The following is a 22,311-nucleotide window of genomic DNA, read 5'->3' as shown; positions in this document are numbered from 1 at the left end:
TTAACTGCTTCATTATGTCCCGTCTAGACTACTGCAACTCACTTTTCCTTGGTCTCCCTGTGAAATCACTTCAAAGGTTACAATATATTCAAAACTCGGCAGCCAGACTCCTCACCCATACCAGACGATCAGCACACATCACCCCCATTCTCTACCAACTCCACTGGCTACCAGTTCCATCCCGGATCAAATACAAAGTACTACTACTCACCTTCAAAGCGCTCCATAACCTTGCTCCCCCCTACATCCACGACCTCCTGATCCCGTACACTCCATCACGCTCACTCAGATCCTCTGACCAAAATCTCTTGGCTATCCCCCGCTCCAGACTTTCCACCCTGGGTGGCAGATCCTTCAGTGTCTTGGCCCCCAAACTCTGGAACAGCCTCCCTCAATCTCTTCGTGACTGTCCTTCACTTTCCCTCTTTAAAGCTCATCTCAAGACCTTTTTGTTTAAGGAACATTTTTCCACACCAAACTCATAGCTTCACACAGATTACTTGTCTTTGTTGTATTGTTTTGGTTGTTTCTGGTGTGTATACTTGTCTTTCCATTATGTAAAGCGACCTTGGGTTTGAGAAAGGCGCTATATAAAATAAACTTATTATTATTATTATTATTATAGGAAGTTTGGAGCTGTGTGACATCCTCCTTTGGTGAGATCCGGGAAACTTTTAAAAGACAAAAAAAAACCTTTTGTTTGATTTTATGACCATCTTTTGGTAGATTTAGGCACCCCTTGTCACTCATGATTGACAGAGACTCCATGTGTCAACAAAAATCTGGGGTCCTTCCAGTCAGCTGGGGGGAAACTGATTGTATTTTCCTTTGATTGTTGGGGGTGAAATTCACCCAAGCCGGTATCACGTAATGGTGGCACCCTGAGTGTTGAAAACCTTTGTTGTAGGGTAGCCTATATGTTAATTGACTCAAAACATTTGAGTCAAGGCATTCAGGAATACCATTAGCCCTACGTGTGTGTGTGTGTGCCACAGTAGGATGTAGTACCTGAACTATAGGTTAATACCTAAGACAAAGAATCAAAAAAAATTTCTAAAATCACAGTTAAGGTGTTTACAAGTGGAACTGGCAGGGGGAAGAGTGCAACCTAAATGGGTTTGTTAATGGTTTTACGACAGTTGCTTAGGCTGGATGTTTAAAGAATGACACTTCATCAAAAGCTTTCTGGTGATTCTCTGGGCTCGCACACAAAAAAACATTTTTAGTGTATATCAATTTGGTCGTTACTTTTGTTATTTTAGTATTTTTTAAAGAAAATGTTTTAGTTTTTACCCCAACCCATAGTGTATGTGTGTGTGTGTGTGTGTGTGTGTGTGTGTGTGTGTGTCTGTGTGTGTGTGTGTGTGTGTTGCAAAACAACAACAGATTTACATATTTTACTTCAAACTAAGGGATTTTAAATGTTCAGACATTTATACTTTTGTTTGCCACAAAAAGCAAGGAAAGTTGTCTATTTTCTTTAAATAAAACTTTTACTTTATTGTATTCTTTAAAACAGACTGATAACCAGCAACTGGTATTAGAACGACTCGGTTACTAGCGTAACCTCGGTTCCCTGAGAGGAGGGAACGAGTATTGCGTAATAGCTTTACGCTATGGGTAAACTCCTTTTCTCGAGAAATATTGAAGTCTTTATGTAAAACGCATTGCAGCTGCACAGCATACAGCAATGAGCGAGGCAGCTCGGTCATTGGCTGTGCTGCGGCAACTTGCACGAACCAATGACGGGGCGACTCTGAACCCGCTTCCAATGAGCGTGCTTCGCGCCCACGCGCGTCAGAGCCCGCCAAGATGGGCGTGGCCAAGGGCTATATATTGGGCGCCCCGTCGTCTGAGTTCTTTAGGTTCAATCGACTGAAGCAAACTGACCAAGCACAAGCACGGCAGATTACGCAATACTCGTTCCCTCCTCTCAGGGAACCGAGGTTACGCTAGTAACCGAGTCGTTCCCTTTCGAGAGGTTCCTCTTATTGCGTAATAGCTTTACGCTATGGGAAGGCCATGTAAAACGCCGTGCGTGCTGACTTCGCTCTATTAAGCCGGAGGCAGATGTCTGAGCCTTCGAGCAAAGTAATTATCCAACGAGCCAGCCGAAGGCGGGCTTTATAAAAGGACAACTTGGAACGGCCCGATGGGCGTCCAGAGACACACACACAAGCACATTTTCATGTATTGTCATGTATGAAAATTCCTCTACATCAGTCAAAGACGGATTTTATGAGGGGGGAGACAATGCTCAGCATGTACACACCTCAGCCTATGCATAGTTAGACCGACAGTATGTTAGAGTGCAATGAGGGTACCTGTAGGTTATAAAACCTGATAAATGTGGACGGTGAGGCCCAGCCTGCAGCCGCACAAATATCTTGAATGGGTATCCCACTCGACCACGCCCACGAGGAAGCCATGCCTCTCGTGGAGTGAGCTCTGATGCCCAAGGGGCACTGAAGGCCCTTGGCTTCATAAGCCAGCGCTATAGCATCAACTATCCAGCGCGATATTCTTTGCTTTGACACAGCCAGACCTTTAGTGCGGCCGCCAAAGCATACGAACAACTGCTCTGTCTGTCTGAACAGAGCAGAACGTTCCAAATATACTCTGAGTGCCCTGACCGGGCAGAGTAAATTAGCGTCACTTTCGTCTGCTGGGGACGATAGCGCGGCCAAAGATATCACCTGTGCTCTGAAAGGAGTAGAGAGCACCTTAGGAATATACCCGTGTTTTGGCCTGAGGACAACCCTGCTGTCGTTAGGTCCAAACTCCAGGCAGGTAGCGCTTGATGACAGCGCGTGCAGGTCGCCCACTCTCTTGACCGAGGCGAGAGCCAGCAAGAGAGCAGTTTTGAGCGACAGCTGTTTAAGGTGCACAGTTCGGAGGGGTTCGAACGGGGCATGCTTAAGTGCGTCCAGGACCGTGGCCAGGTCCCAAATCGGCACCGAGGGGGGGCGCGGGGGATTCATCCTCCTGGCGCCCCTCAGGAAACGAACAACTAGGTAGTTTTTCCCTAGTGTGCGTCCTTCGACCGCCTCATGTGATGCTGCTATGGCAGCCACATATACTTTGAGCGTGGAGGGGGTGCGGCCTGCCTCCAACAGCTCCTGTAAGAAAACGAGCACACTCGGCACTTCGCATGTCTCAGGGTTCAGGTTCCTGGGTTTACACCAGTCACTGAACACCTTCCATTTCTGGGCATATAAGCGCCTCGTAGAGGGCGCTCGCGCCTCAGTGATGGTTCTCAACACTCCACTAGGGAGGTTCCCGGGAATCCGTTGAGGGGCCACGCATGGAGGGCCCACAGATCGGGGCGGGGATGGAGGATCATCCCGTTGGCCTGCCTGAGGAGATCTAGCCTCAGTGGAATCGGCCATGGGGCAGATTGCGTCATCTGCATCAGTTCTGGAAACCATGTCTGGTTCTTCCAGAGTGGGGCTACCAGGAGCACTGCACATTTTTCCTCCCTGATCCGACTGATGACCTGAGGTAGCATCGCGACCGGGGGGAAGGCATACAGCGGTCGGCTCGGCCAGACTTGGGCGAGCGCGTCTGTGCTCTTTGAAAAGAAGAGAGGGCAGTGCGCATTTTCCTTGGAGGCAAAGAGGTCGACCTCTGCTCTGCCAAAGGTTTGCCATAACCACTGAATCGTCAGGGGGTGGAGAGACCATTCTCCTGGGAGAACTTTGTCTCTGGACAGCATGTCCGCTCCCTGGTTCAGAACACCTGGCACATGCGCTGCTCTCAGCGAGCGCAGGTTGCGCTGGGACCATAGGAGGAGCTCCCTGGCCATCGAGTGCAGGGAGCTCGATCTGAGTCCACCCTGACGATTTATATGCGAGACTACCGTCATGTTGTCCGTTCGGACTAGGACGTGCTCGTCCTTCAGGTACGGGAGCAGGGCTCTGAGAGCCAAAGCGACCGCTTTCAATTCCAGACAGTTTATATGTAGGCGCTTCTCCGGGTTTGACCATAAGCCGGAGACAGGCCTGCCCTCGTAAAGGGCCCCCCAACCTATTTTGGAGGCATCTGTCGTGATCATTTTTCTCCTTGTGTTCACGCCCAAACTCACGCCGGACTGATACCAGTCGACAGCTTTCCAGGGCGTCAGGGCTTTTATGCAGCCGTGATTTGCTCTGATTAAAAAGTGGCCCGAGCGCCACGCGTGAGTGGGGACACGGCTTTTGAGCCAGCGTTGGAGAGGACGCATGTGCAACAATCCTAGCTGGAGTACAGCTGATGCTGAGGCCATGAGACCGAGCATCCGCTGAAATCGCTTGACGGGGGCGCGCGCACCCGCTCTGAACGATGTTGCAAGGCGCCGAATAGTGAGCGCGCGCTCTGATGAGAGGCGCGCTGTCATCTGTACTGAGTCTAGCACTATTCCCAGAAAAGAAATATTCTGGCTGGGGGATAGCATGCTCTTTGCAAAATTGATTTTTAGACCCAGGCACTCTAGATGACTGATAACCCAAGACCTGTGTGTCACTAACTGGCTCTCTGATTGTGCTAATATTAGCCAATCGTCAAGATAATTTAGTATTCGCACTCCCCGCTGTCTCAGGGGGGAAAGTGCTGCATCCATACATTTCGTAAATGTACGGGGTGCCAGTGACAGGCCGAATGGTAGTACTGTGTACTGGTATGACTGTCCCTCGAAAGCGAATCTCAGAAATGGCCTGTGATGAGGCGCTATTGGAATGTGAAAGTAAGCGTCTTTCAGATCCACTGACAGAAACCAATCCCCCGGGCGAACTTGCGCGAGGATATGCTTGGTTGTTAACATTCTGAACGAGCGAATCATTAAAGCTTTGTTCAGATGTCTGAGATCTAGAATGGGGCGGAGACCACCATCCTTTTTCGGGACGAGAAAATAGCGGCTGTAAAAACCTGTCTCGCTCATAGAGGGGGGCACTGTTTCTATAGCGCCTTTCTCTATCAGTTTGAGCATCTCGGTGCGTAGAACATGTGAAACATCTTTTCTCACTTTCGTCTCTACCACTGCTGTGAAGCGGGGCGGTCTGCGAGCAAATTGGAGCGAGTAACCGTGTTTTATTATGTTCAAAACCCAATTCGGCATGTCGGGGATATTTTCCCAAGCTTTCGCTCGCACAGATATGGGCTGAATGCTGGCCGGGGGCGTGTCGCAGTGACGTATGGCTCCCGCCAGCGAATCGTTCTGTGTTAATACCGAGCTCACAGCTGTCAGCGGCGCGGGCGCGCGCTGAGCAGCTTTGTTGAATGCCGAGTGCAGGGGTGCGTGTGAGATTACAGGCACGCTCGCTGTAATGCTCACAGAGTGAGATGGGGAAATGTTTAACACTGTGTGTATAGTGCTTATGGGTGGGGGTGCATAGACTGTGGTAGGCACGCGCGCCACTTTCATAAAACTTCCCGCTCGTGGCGGGAGGTTTTTGGCCATATAAACAGTGTTTGTGAGTTGGGGTGCGTGCATAACAGCGGGCACACGCGCTACTCTTATACAACTTCCCGCTTTTACTGGGGAAGTGTTTATAACTGTGGGAACAGTGCTTGTGTGTAGTGGTGCATACGTGACAGTTGGCACACAATCTACATTTATGGGGCGTCCAGCCTGAGCTGGGAAAACATTTGGCACTGAATTTACAGTTTTGATATGTGGGAATGCGCACTTTGGTGTGGACACGTGACCCTTTAATGACACAGGCAGAAAATAGCTCTTTATGTGATTTCTGTGTGTCGCCGTAAAAACGGCGTTTGTTTGCAGGTGGGCGAGCTGTGTGGCTGGCACATTGGCTGCTGTATAGACATTTCCAGCCGCCTGTGAGGGGACTGGGTAATGCTTTAAACGTTTTGTAAAGAGAACGGTCCGGCTCTTGCGAGACACGCGCTCTCCCTTTTCCTCCCTGTAGCTAGGAGGACTTACGAGGCTCTGGGTTCAGCACAATCCTGGGCCGAGGTCCCCGTCGCTCGGGCGGTTGCTTCCTGTTGGCGGAGCGCGAGCGGCGTCGAAAATCCGTTTCAGGTTTGGGCTGAGAAACGGGGGGCGCCGTCTTAGCTCGCTGCTGCTGAGGCGGCCGTTGGCGGCTCTGCGATGAGCTGGATCGCTTGGGCAGGAAGTGACGCATAGCCTGTGAGTCCTTACGGGCTTCGGTGAAGTGCTCGGCGAACTCCTTCACCGCTGGTCCAAACAGGCCGCTTTGGGAGACAGGCGCGTCGAGAAATGACGCCTTATCGGCATCCTTCATTTCTGTTAGCGTCAGCCACAGATGGCGCTCAAGGACAGTCAGGTTAGCCATAGCACGGCCGATGGATTGGGCGGTGGCTTTTGTAGCTCGCAGCGCTATGTCGGTGGTGCTGCGTAGGTCCTTAAATGCCTCAGGATCGGGTCCAGACTCGTCCATACTGCGGAGAAGTTTGGCTTGAAATACCTGGAGGACAGCCATAGAGTGAAGCGCTGATGCAGCTTGGCCGGCGGCGGCGTATGCGCGACCGGCGAGAGCTGAAGTAGATCGGCAAGGCTTCGAGGGATGAGAAGCTTTAGCTTTCCATCCAGCGTTGGAGGGTGGACACAGATGATTGGCCACAGCCTCCTCGAGGGGCGGAGTCCCCTCATAGCCTCTTTCTTTCGCGCCGTCCACAGAGGAGAGCGACAAAGAAAAAGAAGGCTTCAGGCGAGCGGAGTGCGGGGCTTTCCACGACTTCGTGAGTTCGTCGTGAACTTCCGGGAAGAAGGGGGAGGGTCTTTGTCGAGGGGCCTGTCGGCGCCCCTGCAGGAACCACTCGTCCAGTCGGCTACGGGTGGGTTCTTCCGGGGAAGACCAATCGAGCCCGAGGTCTTCCACGGCCTTAGAGAGAATGCGGACGATCTCAGAGTCCATGCTGGAGCCCGCGCTCGTGCCCGCTAATGTCGATGGCGCGGGGTCGAAGGACGAGCCCGGCCAATCGTCGGATGCAGCATCACAGGAAAAACTGTCATCCTTGTCATCGTCATCCCCTGACGCGCCAAACGAGACGAGCCCCATCGCTCCGCTGGAGGGGTGCTGGTCCGCCTGTGTGAACTGGACTGGCGGCGGGGAGTCTTCGGGTGGTGGTGAAGCACGCGGGGATTGGCCCGGCGTGACATCACTGCAAACCGCGTGCTCCGGCGGCCTCTGTGAGCGGCGTTTTTTCTTTCGCGGCTCGACTAGAGGAGACGGCAGCACGGAAGAGGTGGGCTCTTTCGCGGTGAAAACGGCGAAGCGAGCGCGCAGCTCGGTGAGGCCCAGGGCGTCACACTCGGGACATCCGCCTCGAGTAAGGGCAGCCTCTGCGTGGTCCGGTCCCAAGCAGCGGGCGCAGATGATGTGACGATCCCCGTCCTGAAGAGGGCCTCGACACGAGGCGCAGGAAGGCATTTGAAACAACGCCTTGTTAGAAATTTGACTCTTTTAGAAAAAGTGTCGCGGGGGCGAACACTGAAGCTTTTGAAAAAGGATATAGATGGTGCGCGCCGGATGGCTTAGCAGAAGGGCGATCGAAGGCGGCTGAAGGCGCCGGCGTCCTCGAAGCAGTCCTGCTGTAGGCTTGTCGACGGCGGCGGCGAAAAGACTCCAACAAATCCGGAGGATCCAGCGAAGAGAAGGTTCTTTGCTGAAGGAGATTAAATCTAAAGAACTCAGACGACGGGGCGCCCAATATATAGCCCTTGGCCACGCCCATCTTGGCGGGCTCTGACGCGCGTGGGCGCGAAGCACGCTCATTGGAAGCGGGTTCAGAGTCGCCCCGTCATTGGTTCGTGCAAGTTGCCGCAGCACAGCCAATGACCGAGCTGCCTCGCTCATTGCTGTATGCTGTGCAGCTGCAATGCGTTTTACATAAAGACTTCAATATTTCTCGAGAAAAGGAGTTTTCCCATAGCGTAAAGCTATTACGCAATAAGAGGAACCTCTCGAAAGGGAACTGTAGCCGAGCAGTTTCCTCACACGAGTAAAACACAATTTTCACTAGAAAATGTATGACTGAACCTTTTTCTTTTGACAAACCTACATTTCAAATTATACCTGAGGTGTGTAACAACCACACATTGATTCCTAAGATCCGGGGCACAGTGCAAACAAGCAAAAGTCAAGAAATCAAATCTTAGTGTAATCTCTGTGAGGTCAGAAAACAAAACTTTATGTTGAGTGATCCAGATAAATCTTTATGCTACAAAACATCATAGAAGTCACTAGCACTTTAAACATCCAGCACAAAATTAAAGAGATGAGCTCTATTACACATCCTCCAAAAATGTGTGTGTGTGTGTGTGTGTAAATAGTACTGCTAAACTCTGTGCGTATTTTTACAAGCTAACATATTTTGACAGGGGGTATTTCACACCGCAGTGATACAAAGTTTTCACACTCTTGAATAACTTTTAAACATAATCTTTATATAGTTACTGTATGTGTGTCCAAAAACATCTGTAAGATTCAAAAGACCAAATCAGTAAGAAAAGAGGGCACAGCATACATTGAAAAGCAAAATTTATAATAAATACACAAAATCCATTTGTGAACAAATGTGAAACTTGGTACATTTTGTTTTGTAAGTAGTGTTTTTATCACTCCACTAGTGTTATTCGTCTTATTCAGATATTTTGTTAAAATATTTTGTTTGTTGGACTCTTCTTTGAGAACTGTCAACATTCAGTGTTTATAGGAATAAATGCAAATTAAGAATTTAAGTGATAGTATTTCTGCTTGAGAGTGTTTGACTAAATTGATATTTCTTGCAATGCAACTTTACAGCTATCTATGATTTCAGTTTACACAAAGCATCAACACAAAAAATAAGTTATGCTTTTAGTTAAAATTTTACACTTAATCTGTTACAACTGAATCGCATCTGACTATTGCACTGAGAGCTATACATTGATTCATTTCATCAACTTTAATAGTGGTAAATAATGTTCCACACTCTGGCAAAATGAAAAGAAATAATGAAGTGTGCATAAATCACCATGTAAATTCAAGACCCCAAATCACTAAGAAAATAAATTACGCCATACAGACATTGTTTATGATGCATACATAGAAAACTCAAATGTTGAGCAATTTGTACTTTTGTTTCATGTTTTGTAAATATGGTTTTGCAAGGGCTTTTTATCGCACCACTAGACATAGTCATCTTGTTGAGATGACACTGTTCACATTTCTTTCTTTTTTGTTTTTGTTTTAGGTGAAGACAGAAACGATGTAAGTTTATGCTATTCCGCACATGGGAAAACGTGTGATGAACGCATGGCTTACATTTAAGAGGCTTTTTTATTTATTTATTTATTTATTTTTTATAAATGACTGAACTTTCTCCTTTTGACAAAACCAGTATTTCATATTATATTATACTTAATATTATATTAAGGTGCTCAACGTCCCGCTTAGCATTAAAGATTAGTTTGTTTTTAATTGGTATCATCATCTTCTTTGACTCAAATAAAGTTACTATATGTGCTATAAATCTTCGTAATTTTTTTTTTTTCCTCTTCTGACAGATTTGTTAGAGGAACTATATGCCACAGTATTGTAATGCAAACACATTAAGAACAATAAAGTTACAGGTCCTTGTAAAGACTATGAGTAAAATTCAAACAATCGTTATACAGGATTTATGTTTGCACAAAAGGAAATACAAGAGGTAAATTTACTTCAACCGTGTGTACGGGGTATAAGAGGGTTGAAAAGCTGTTTATAATAAACACACATAAGTGTGCAAATGACGGTTCTATTACGCCGATAGATTTAGTCATCTTGTTCAGACAGCAGATGATACTGTTTCACAGTATGTATGTAGGACTGTATGTTTTTAGGTGACGACTTTTCTTAAAGAGCTGTCAACATTCTGCGTTTTATAGGAATAAATGACAATTCATTTAAGTAATAGTCTTTCTGTTTGAGAATATTTGACTAAGCTGATACTTTGTTTAGGTCAACTTCCCCCATCTATCTATGATGTGGTCTATATATGCTGTTTTACACTTAAAACCATACGGCAGAGTCACATTTGACTATTGCACTGAGAGATGCGTATTCATTAAAGCATGAGGTTGTTAAACAAAGTTCCACACTTTGGTAAATCCTGCAGATAAAATTGCACAAAAGCAAATTCTAGAGGTCAAATTGCTAAAAAAAAAAAAGTAAATACAACATGAGCCATCTAAAACAGATACAGAAACCCTCTCTTCCGATCTATTGCTAAAGTTTAAGAATAAAATGCTGTTTAAGAACAGCATAAGAAAATTACACACATTTAAACCGATATTATTTTAGGTCTGTCTACGAAGAGGTCACAAGACATATAATAGGACCAACATGAAAATTGAGACTTGATGTTTTTATGTTACATACATACAACTGTTACACTTAAAACAAAACCTATCGATTAGTTATATTATGAGTCAAGGTGTCACAGACACATAATTCGTCATGTTTGTCTTCACAATCGGGGATTCTTTAAGAAAAACAGTATGTGTCCATCATCAGTGTATACCAAATTTGTTTAACATATCTTCATTTTCCACAATTATAAATATTGATTAGCAACAGCTCAATGGTTACCAAATGCTAGTGAAGAGATTATCAACAGAATGTCACTGGCACATTAGTTAGCTATTAGTGATAGTGGCCCTGGTATCGTCACATCGTAGTGAGTACACATATAAACCACAAAGTTTTGACTATGAAGCCAGGCCAAAAACAGAAAACAGCAATTAGTTGTAGCAGTATGGAGATTGAGTTATGTTCTTTGATTTTGCAAAGAACATAACAGCAGCATTCTTATTGTAATGTCGGGTGTGATTGTAATGCTTGTGTGGTGTTTTCTTTACACTTTCCCCATGGGTGTCTGTTTCCCATGTCATGTTAGTGAACTCTAGGTCTTCTCGCCTTCTATTTGGTCATAAGTGACAGTATTCACATGAATTTGCATGATTTAATAACTTCGAATGCTGGGTGTTATATCCATATCTGTGTTACACAACATATTTTCAACACAAGCTGTTTATGTTGAGCGTAAGCATCGGTAAGTGTCAACATGTATGGAAAAGACCATTGTGTTACAGCAAAACCACTATCGGTGGAATGATATTGTAATGTATAGAGTTTTTTTGCATTAATAAATTAACTTTTAATTAACATTACCTCATTGTTTCTTGACATATGTTTATAACCGTGATCCAATTTTCACATCTCAAAGAATCTTACAGACGGAAAATGTTTATCCAGAATTTAGACTACTGTTAAAAAAAAAGTCGACGTGTAGGGATATATACAATCGCTACATTGTATTTAATGTCACTATAGAGACAATTTAATGCACGCTTCAGGGGCTGAACTTTTAACATTTTAATCTTTGGTAAAAGTTAACTTAAAGGGATACTCCACTTTTTTTGGAAATAGGCTCATTTTACAACTCCCCCAGAGTTAAACTGTTGAGTTTTACCGTTATTGAATCCATTCAGCCGATCTCCGGGTCTGACGGTACCACTTTTAGCATAGCTTAGCATACATCATTGAAGTGGACAAGACCATTAGCATCTCTCTCAAAAAAATGACCAAAGAGTTTCAATATTTTTCCTATTTAAAACTTGACTCTTCTGTAGTTACATCGTGCACTAAGACCGACGGAAAATGTAAAGTTGCGATTTTCTAGGCTGATATGGCTAGGAACTATACTCTCATTCCTGCGTAGTAATCAAGAAACTTTGCTGCCGTACCATGAGTGCAGCAGGCGTAATGATACGACGCAGCGCCTGAAAATAGCCCCCAGCTAGGTTACTTCCTGCGTGACCATATAAGTTTGTGTTTGCGCTGCATAATATCATTGCGCCTGCTGCACTCATGGTACGGCAGCAAAGTTTCTTGATTACTACGCATGAATGAGAGAATAGTTCCTAGCCATATCAGCCTAGAAAATCGCAACTTTACATTTTCCGTCGGTCTTAGTGCACGATGTAACTACAGAAGAGTCAAGTTTTAAATAGGAAAAATATTGAAACTCTTCGGTCATTTTTTTGAGAGAGATGCTAATGGTCTTGTCCACTTCAATGATGTATGCTAAGCTATGCTAAAAGTGGTACCGTCAGACCCGGAGATCGGCTGAATGGATTCAAAAACAGTAAAACTCAACAGTTTAACTCTGGGGGAGTTGTAAAATGAGCCTATTTCCAAAAAAAGTGGAGTATCCCTTTAAGTTAACTTTTACCAAAGATTAAAATGTTAAAAGTTCAGCCCCTGAAGCGTGCATTAAATTGTCTCTATAGTGACATTAAATACAATGTAGCGATTGTATATATCCCTACACGTCGACTTTTTTTTTAACAGTAGTCTAAATTCTGGATAAACATTTTCCGTCTGTAAGATTCTTTGAGATGTGAAAATTGGATCACGGTTATAAACATATGTCAAGAAACAATGAGGTAATGTTAATTAAAAGTTAATTTATTAATGCAAAAAAACTCTGTACATTACAATATCATTCCACCGATAGTGGTTTTGCTGTAACACAATGGTCTTTTCCATACATGTTGACACTTACCGATGCTTACGCTCAACATAAACAGCTTGTGTTGAAAATATGTTGTGTAACACAGATATGGATATAACACCCAGCATTCGAAGTTTTTAAATCATGCAAATTCATGTGAATACTGTCACTTATGACCAAATAGAAGGCGAGAAGACCTAGAGTTCACTAACATGACATGGGAAACAGACACCCATGGGGAAAGTGTAAAGAAAACACCACACAAGCATTACAATCACACCCGACATTACAATAAGAATGCTGCTGTTATGTTCTTTGCAAAATCAAAGAACATAACTCAATCTCCATACTGCTACAACTAATTGCTGTTTTCTGTTTTTGGCCTGGCTTCATAGTCAAAACTTTGTGGTTTATATGTGTACTCACTACGATGTGACGATACCAGGGCCACTATCACTAATAGCTAACTAATGTGCCAGTGACATTCTGTTGATAATCTCTTCACTAGCATTTGGTAACCATTGAGCTGTTGCTAATCAATATTTATAATTGTGGAAAATGAAGATATGTTAAACAAATTTGGTATACACTGATGATGGACACATACTGTTTTTCTTAAAGAATCCCCGATTGTGAAGACAAACATGACGAATTATGTGTCTGTGACACCTTGACTCATAATATAACTAATCGATAGGTTTTGTTTTAAGTGTAACAGTTGTATGTATGTAACATAAAAACATCAAGTCTCAATTTTCATGTTGGTCCTATTATATGTCTTGTGACCTCTTCGTAGACAGACCTAAAATAATATCGGTTTAAATGTGTGTAATTTTCTTATGCTGTTCTTAAACAGCATTTTATTCTTAAACTTTAGCAATAGATCGGAAGAGAGGGTTTCTGTATCTGTTTTAGATGGCTCATGTTGTATTTACTTTTTTTTTTTTAGCAATTTGACCTCTAGAATTTGCTTTTGTGCAATTTTATCTGCAGGATTTACCAAAGTGTGGAACTTTGTTTAACAACCTCATGCTTTAATGAATACGCATCTCTCAGTGCAATAGTCAAATGTGACTCTGCCGTATGGTTTTAAGTGTAAAACAGCATATATAGACCACATCATAGATAGATGGGGGAAGTTGACCTAAACAAAGTATCAGCTTAGTCAAATATTCTCAAACAGAAAGACTATTACTTAAATGAATTGTCATTTATTCCTATAAAACGCAGAATGTTGACAGCTCTTTAAGAAAAGTCGTCACCTAAAAACATACAGTCCTACATACATACTGTGAAACAGTATCATCTGCTGTCTGAACAAGATGACTAAATCTATCGGCGTAATAGAACCGTCATTTGCACACTTATGTGTGTTTATTATAAACAGCTTTTCAACCCTCTTATACCCCGTACACACGGTTGAAGTAAATTTACCTCTTGTATTTCCTTTTGTGCAAACATAAATCCTGTATAACGATTGTTTGAATTTTACTCATAGTCTTTACAAGGACCTGTAACTTTATTGTTCTTAATGTGTTTGCATTACAATACTGTGGCATATAGTTCCTCTAACAAATCTGTCAGAAGAGGAAAAAAAAAAAATTACGAAGATTTATAGCACATATAGTAACTTTATTTGAGTCAAAGAAGATGATGATACCAATTAAAAACAAACTAATCTTTAATGCTAAGCGGGACGTTGAGCACCTTAATATAATATTAAGTATAATATAATATGAAATACTGGTTTTGTCAAAAGGAGAAAGTTCAGTCATTTATAAAAAATAAATAAAAAAGCCTCTTAAATGTAAGCCATGCGTTCATCACACGTTTTCCCATGTGCGGAATAGCATAAACTTACATCGTTTCTGTCTTCACCTAAAACAAAAACAAAAAAGAAAGAAATGTGAACAGTGTCATCTCAACAAGATGACTATGTCTAGTGGTGCGATAAAAAGCCCTTGCAAAACCATATTTACAAAACATGAAACAAAAGTACAAATTGCTCAACATTTGAGTTTTCTATGTATGCATCATAAACAATGTCTGTATGGCGTAATTTATTTTCTTAGTGATTTGGGGTCTTGAATTTACATGGTGATTTATGCACACTTCATTATTTCTTTTCATTTTGCCAGAGTGTGGAACATTATATTTACCACTATTAAAGTTGATGAATTGAATCAATGTATAGCTCAGTTTCCCCCCAGTTGACTGGAAGGACCCCAGATTTTTGTTGACACATGGAGTCTCTGTCAATCATGAGTGACAAGGGGTGCCTAAATCTACCAAAAGATGGTCATAAAATCAAACAAAAGGTTTTTTTTTGTCTTTTAAAAGTTTCCCGGATCTCACCAAAGGAGGATGTCACACAGCTCCAAACTTCCTAGACATACAGGAGCCTGTCAGCTACCACCGTAAATCAGAAACACTGTTTTCTTGATACAAGAACACTACAACAGTCATGAGTGACAGGCACACAACTCTGTACCAACACAGGGCCATAAATCAAGTCATAAAACACCTTTTTTGACACATGGTTTATGTTAATACTACTCATGTGTATTTTGGTGACATTTAACATATTGTTAATACATTTTGTATACTGTTTACAAAGTTGTATATCATAAACCTGTCATCTTTGACGTTTGCAATCTTTATAAATAATAATAAGACCATAATATGAGGCATTGCGTTTGGACATAAACACGATCAGATAAGGCAATTTGTATGGGCAAAATTCAACTGAATATATTCCTTCATATAGCCCGTGAGTTTTGGGGGTAGTGCCCTTTTTTCAGGTCAGAGCAACTGCCCCACAAAATTCCTGTGCACGTCCCTGAAACATAGTAGCTAGACAATCACGATGACGGAGGCGCCCGCCTGAACTGCAGCTCGTCTCATACATGAAGCAAAACTCAGCATAGCCTTCTTGCCTCACAGACCTGCGATTTCTACTTTTAAACATAACAATTCAAAACGAAAGAAAACGATGTAATCCGTATGAAATGTGTATCTCTCCGGCGCGTTCACTATGAAGATCGCGAGTCAGCATCATCAACTGGTGACACACACACACACACACACACATACTTGTCAGATTCTGTGAGCTATAAAGCTTGTCTATGCAGGGTTGTTACATCTCAGGAGTAATTACACAACTATCATAGGTACAATAATCCACTATTTTCGTCCGGTAGTTCTGTAATCCGGTATAATATAGGCGAACATTCACTTGACACAACCCACCGTTCACCAAAACAAGACGCGAAACTGGTGAAAACTAACATGATTTATGAGTTGTTTGCCCTGTCGATCGTGAGACCGATTACAGCAGTTTGCATCACAGCAATACTGAACCATTTTCCTTAAAATAACCTAAATTAAACCTAAATGACCAACGTAAGAATTTGAATTACCTACTGCCTGCTATACAGTACATCTACTTCCGTACCGTGATTCCCACAATGCATTGCGACGTGACGAAACGATCCCGAGCTCTATTGGGAATTTACGAGTTGTAATCTAGTAATTATGACATTGCGTGTACGCACCTTATGATAGATACTGAATCAACCTCTTAAATAGCTTCATAACGAAAAGGTTTGTACAAAAAAAAAACAATGATTTTATAGGATATAGTCTCTTCTCACCTCGGAGTCCAGTTTCTGTTTCTTGGCCACCATCCCTGTCTTGAGGGCCAAACGCGCGCCTCCCCTCCGCTTGCCCACCTGAGTTAATAAGGGAACAGACTCAGAGCGTTACACGGGCTTTAGGAAGCGACCAGGACCCGAACAGAGCCATAATCTACTGCTGTATGAGTGTGTGAATGTATGTGTGTGTGTGTGTGTGTGTGTGTGTGTGTGTGTGTGTGTGTGTGTGTGTGTGTGTGTGTGTGTGTGTGTGTGTGTGTGTGTGTGTGTGTGTGTGTGTGTGTGTGTGTGACACTAAAGTAAAGCGCTTCCACTGCCTCTCTTACAATGCTGCTCACGCTACAAGGCTTCTTGTCCTGAGCCGCTTGCCCTGCCGGAGCAGGACTCTTCGTCTTCTCCTCCTCCTCAGTCTCTCTCTTCCTCTTCTCCTCCTCCTCCATCTTCTTCTTGAACATCTCCATGAAGCTGCCGTCGTTGGCGAAGGCGTTGGCCGCTTTGGGCGCCCCGTGGGCCGGGCTGCTGCCGCCGGACTCCCCGCTGCTGCTGCTGGAGGACTGATGGTGATGGTGGTGGTGATGAAGATGTCGGCGATGATGTTTGTCTGATTTATGCTGCTTTTTCTCCATCGTTTTTATGTTTAATAAAATAATAAACCTTTTACATTCACGCCTGTGGTTTTACAGGGCTGTTTTGATGTCTGCACTCAAGTGAAGACGAACACTGTCGCTTAATAAAGAATGAATCGTAATTTAAACGTAGCAAACGCAATAAAGACGAAAGTTAAATAATAATAATAAGCGTGTTTGTCTTATATTGTGATCATAAAGTATCGCGGCGTCTCCCGATAAGCAATAACACCTTTAACGGCAAACGCAAAAAGCGCGATTTGTCGAGCCGCGAGTCCGTATGTGATTATAATCGCAGATCTGGCGGATGTGGGATGAAACGGCAGGATTTCGGGGTTTAATCCCGATGTTTTTCCGCACAGTTTTGTTTTATTTCAGAGTCGCTCCGCCATGATGCATTTCATCTGCAGTCAGTGTTCGTTCGTGTGAGTGACGCACCGCCGCCCCCTGCAGGCCGGAAGAGGAACTGCAACGACTTATTTTCTTCTTTTTCTTCTAGGGTTTATTTAGCGGTTAATTCATTTATTTGTTGGAGTGCCTCAGTGCATCTCCTCGTTTCCATTAGTTTCTGCTGTATTTTACACGTTTATCTTTTGCAGTTTTTCCTCCTTAATTTTGTTGTTCCTGACAACGTAAAAAAAAACACAAAGATTTTAGATGATCAACGACTGGTTTTGTGTTGTGTAATAGTTGTTCAGTTAAACTGCCGGCATTTCTTCAGTATTTTTTTCTGGTTTATTGGCATCTTTGAACCCTTTGACAGTGAAATTGAAATCTCTTTCAAGTACCCAGCCAGCACAGCCATGTGGGGCCCACATGGGTTTGACCTGGGCTATCTAACTGGGACCCAGCCAGTTTTGTCCACGGTTTCCATGTAAGCCCCACATGGGTTTGCCCAGATGAAATGAACACTGTTTAGTGTGCACACTACAGGCTGTTAAATGTAACACATATCAGTTGGAGTTAATGAGATAATTAATTGATATAATGATTGAGCATTATTGTTAACAAGCAGAATCATTGAAGGAAAGAGAAACACAAGAACTACTTCCAGCCACAGCCTTAGATGAAATCAACTGAAGATAAAATACACGAAATCTCTCAAGATCTGATTAAACAACTCCACAAACAGCATTACCAGCTTCACTTAACCAGGTTGACTTTATTTCTGGTAGACGTCTAGGCCTACAGAATTTCTTATTGAGAATTAACAGAGTTTAAGATGTTGATGATTTAATGAAAATAATAGTTTGGTTTGATGTCACCATTATGGTGACCAGCGTTTGCTTTAGTCGGGGCTCTTGACTTTTTAAAATTAGTTTTTCTCTGGCAGCTGTATCTGATTGTTATGTTGAGCATCTGAACATATGTTGTTATGTTAACAGCAAGAGAAATTGCAATCAGATGTTATAAGCTGATTGATGATAATAATCTTATCATCATGTAGTGGCTTAACTCACTAATATTGTGTGTGAGTTTTATACGGGTGATATGTTATTCATTTTATTTTATTATTGTGATTCTACAGCAAGAGATCCAACACATTTTTATCAGAACATCAAATGATTTTTAAAACATCATTTTCACATTTTGGAATTTTGCAATTTTTACTCACACACAGACATGAAGAATCAGCATATGAATCGCTATAATGGTGACATGCTTCATGGTGCAATGCATTCTGGGAGCCATGGATAAGTTTTGTATGATGCACCCAGAATGCATTGCACCATGAAGCATGTCACCATTGTTGAGATTCATATGCTGATTCTTGATTTCTGTCTGTAGAATCACAACAATAAAACAAAATGAATAACATATCACCCATATAAAACTCAGACACAATATTAGTGAGTTAAGCCACTACATAATGATTATATTCTAATCATCAATCAGCTTATAGCATTTGATTGCATTTTCTCTTGCTGTTCTCAACATAACAATCAGATACAACTGAACAGAGAAAAGCTAAAGTTAAAAAGTCAAGAGCCCAACTAAAGCAAACACTTATCACCATAATGGTGACATCAAACCAAACTATTATTTTCAATAAATCACCAACATCTTAACCTCTGTTAATTCTCAATAAGACATTCTGTAGACGTCTACCAGAAATAAAGTCAACCTGGTTAGTAATAATAAGTGAAGCTGGTAATGCTGTTTGTGGAGTTGTTTAATCAGATCTTGAGAGATTTCGTGTATTTTATCTTCAGTTGATTTCATCTAAGGCTGTGGCTGGAAGTAGTTCTTGTGTTTCTCTTTCCTTCAATGATTCTGCTTGTTAACAATAATGCTCAATCATTATTTAATCAATTAATTATCTCATTAACTCCAACACTGATCAGTGTTACATTTAACAGCCTGTAGTGTGCACACTGAGCAGTGTTCATTTCATCTGGGCAAACCCATGTGGGGCCTACATGGAAACCGTGGACAAAACTGGCTGGGTCCCAGTTAGATAGCCCAGGTCAAACCCATGTGGGCCCCACATGGCTGTGCTGGCTGGGTACTGCCCCTCAGAATTTACATAAGATATTTAAATGTTTCAAAGACCAATTTACACTAGCCGCGTTTCCACTGCCGGGCCAGGGCCGGGCCGTGCTAGTGCGTGCCAGGGCCAGTCGCGTTTCCACTGTCACTTCCGGGGCTTGATCGGGGCTTACTCGGGGCCAACGGCCAGGATTTCTGGCCCGTTGAATACCTTGGGCCAAAGCGGGCCAGCTCGGGCTAGAGGAGTGGTTACGAACAGAGGCGGAGTTTACCTGAGTCGAGAGCGCCGAATAATTCTGTCAGCATTAAAGACTTTTAAAATTATTTAACTCACTTTCATGTTTTAATGCCTTCTGTTTGTGATCCGATGTGGATTTATATTTATACGCGATGCAAAAGACTATGCGCGCTAACCATTACCATAGTAAACGTAAACGCTTGAAGATACGCATAGTAAAAAAAACATGGTGAACGCTTGAATAAGTCAGACCAATCATAAAGGCTATCACAATCATGTTTTTATTTTATCTGTCAGTAGGCTACGTCTCGTCTCTTTATACCGGACTATCCTAAAAAAGCTACTTTTTTTCGGGAGCTTCCTGTTTTTCTCTGACTGAAAATATATCTGTAGCCTACTGGGAGTCGAGACTGTGCTAACGCTCTTCAGGTCGTATTTTTGGTAGCATATAACGTTATTTGTAGAAATTATCATTCTTTCTAAATGTGATAAATGTCCTGTAGCCTAACTACCAAATAAACAGAAACAGCCTCGACTGAATAATGTAAGTGTCCTCTTTCTTTTGTGAAATAGACCTAACGGTAATTTATTTCTGTGTGACTAATGTGCAATTTTGACATAAATTTATTCATTATGATCAATGTATCACTTTTTTATTGTAAACCTGTGGTAAAACATCGATGCTTGGGTTTTACCCAGCCAGCACAGCCATGTGGGGCCCACATGGGTTTGACCTGGGCTATCTAACTGGGACCCAGCCAGTTTTGTCCACGGTTTCCATGTAGGCCCCACATGGGTTTGCCCAGATGAAATGAACACTGCTCAGTGTGCACACTACAGGCTGTTAAATGTAACACTGATCAGTGTTGGAGTTAATGAGATAATTAATTGATTAAATAATGATTGAGCATTATTGTTAACAAGCAGAATCATTGAAGGAAAGAGAAACACAAGAACTACTTCCAGCCACAGCCTTAGATGAAATCAACTGAAGATAAAATACACGAAATCTCTCAAGATCTGATTAAACAACTCCACAAACAGCATTACCAGCTTCACTTATTATTACTAACCAGGTTGACTTTATTTCTGGTAGACGTCTACAGAATGTCTTATTGAGAATTAACAGAGGTTAAGATGTTGGTGATTTATTGAAAATAATAGTTTGGTTTGATGTCACCATTATGGTGATAAGTGTTTGCTTTAGTTGGGCTCTTGACTTTTTAACTTTAGCTTTTCTCTGTTCAGTTGTATCTGATTGTTATGTTGAGAACAGCAAGAGAAAATGCAATCAAATGCTATAAGCTGATTGATGATTAGAATATAATCATTATGTAGTGGCTTAACTCACTAATATTGTGTCTGAGTTTTATATGGGTGATATGTTATTCATTTTGTTTTATTGTTGTGATTCTACAGACAGAAATCAAGAATCAGCATATGAATCTCAACAATGGTGACATGCTTCATGGTGCAATGCATTCTGGGTGCATCATACAAAACTTATCCATGGCTCCCAGAATGCATTGCACCATGAAGCATGTCACCATTATAGCGATTCATATGCTGATTCTTCATGTCTGTGTGTGAGTAAAAATTGCAAAATTCCAAAATGTGAAAATGATGTTTTAAAAATCATTTGATGTTCTGATAAAAATGTGTTGGATCTCTTGCTGTAGAATCACAATAATAAAATAAAATGAATAACATATCACCCGTATAAAACTCACACACAATATTAGTGAGTTAAGCCACTACATGATGATTAGATTATTATCATCAATCAGCTTATAACATCTGATTGCAATTTCTCTTGCTGTTAACATAACAACATATGTTCAGATGCTCAACATAACAATCAGATACAGCTGCCAGAGAAAAACTAATTTTAAAAAGTCAAGAGCCCCGACTAAAGCAAACGCTGGTCACCATAATGGTGACATCAAACCAAACTATTATTTTCATTAAATCATCAACATCTTAAACTCTGTTAATTCTCAATAAGAAATTCTGTAGGCCTAGACGTCTACCAGAAATAAAGTCAACCTGGTTAAGTGAAGCTGGTAATGCTGTTTGTGGAGTTGTTTAATCAGATCTTGAGAGATTTCGTGTATTTTATCTTCAGTTGATTTCATCTAAGGCTGTGGCTGGAAGTAGTTCTTGTGTTTCTCTTTCCTTCAATGATTCTGCTTGTTAACAATAATGCTCAATCATTATATCAATTAATTATCTCATTAACTCCAACTGATATGTGTTACATTTAACAGCCTGTAGTGTGCACACTAAACAGTGTTCATTTCATCTGGGCAAACCCATGTGGGGCTTACATGGAAACCGTGGACAAAACTGGCTGGGTCCCAGTTAGATAGCCCAGGTCAAACCCATGTGGGCCCCTAATGGCTGTGCTGGCTGGGTAAATATTCAAGTAAACAACAAAAATGCCAGCAAACGGCCGCTTTTATCATGTTTGTTTTGCGATGCACGCTGTTTCCAGTGATTTCTTCCTGGGCTGCGTTCAGCGCCGACAAAACGTTGCAGAACGTTTTTTAAACAGAAACGGTGATGCGTTGAACGCACTGTTGTGATGACGCAAGAGTTGCAACTACGGCAGCTGAGAAGGCTTTTTGTGTTCTTTGTGAATAATTTTCGGAGCCTGATGAAGTCGGTATAAATATGTTTAATACTACAAAATATGCCCGATGTTACAGTTACTGCACTTGCCGCCCAGAACACAAGAGAACATCCCAATCGAGTGAAGGGATTTGTGGAAACTGAAATGGAAGCTCACATTACCTAATAAAGACTGAAA

The 22,311-nt window shown here is 42.4% G+C and overlaps 1 protein-coding gene across 1 annotated transcript in view; it reads right to left on the bottom strand.

Annotated features, from left to right (window-relative positions):
- trir (telomerase RNA component interacting RNase) overlaps positions 1-16,913 on the bottom strand; it is a 31,538-nt gene extending 14,625 nt beyond the window's left edge. The window contains exons 1-2 of the mRNA XM_056243473.1: positions 16,475-16,913; positions 16,149-16,226 (exon numbers count right to left, since the gene is read on the bottom strand). Of these exons, the coding sequence (XP_056099448.1) occupies positions 16,149-16,226; positions 16,475-16,774 (378 nt within the window). The 5' untranslated portion in view covers positions 16,775-16,913. The remainder of the gene's footprint in view (positions 1-16,148; positions 16,227-16,474) is intronic.
- Positions 16,914-22,311: the final 5,398 nt, after the last annotated feature.

Source organism: Rhinichthys klamathensis, unplaced genomic scaffold (assembly GCF_029890125.1).
Source record: "Rhinichthys klamathensis goyatoka isolate OS25496 unplaced genomic scaffold, OSU_Roscu_1.1 h1tg000799l_1, whole genome shotgun sequence".
In the NCBI taxonomy this organism is placed as follows: Eukaryota; Metazoa; Chordata; class Actinopteri; order Cypriniformes; family Leuciscidae; genus Rhinichthys; species Rhinichthys klamathensis.
Note: the sequence above shows the minus strand (reverse complement) of the source record. Positions and strands in the feature narration are given on the sequence as shown.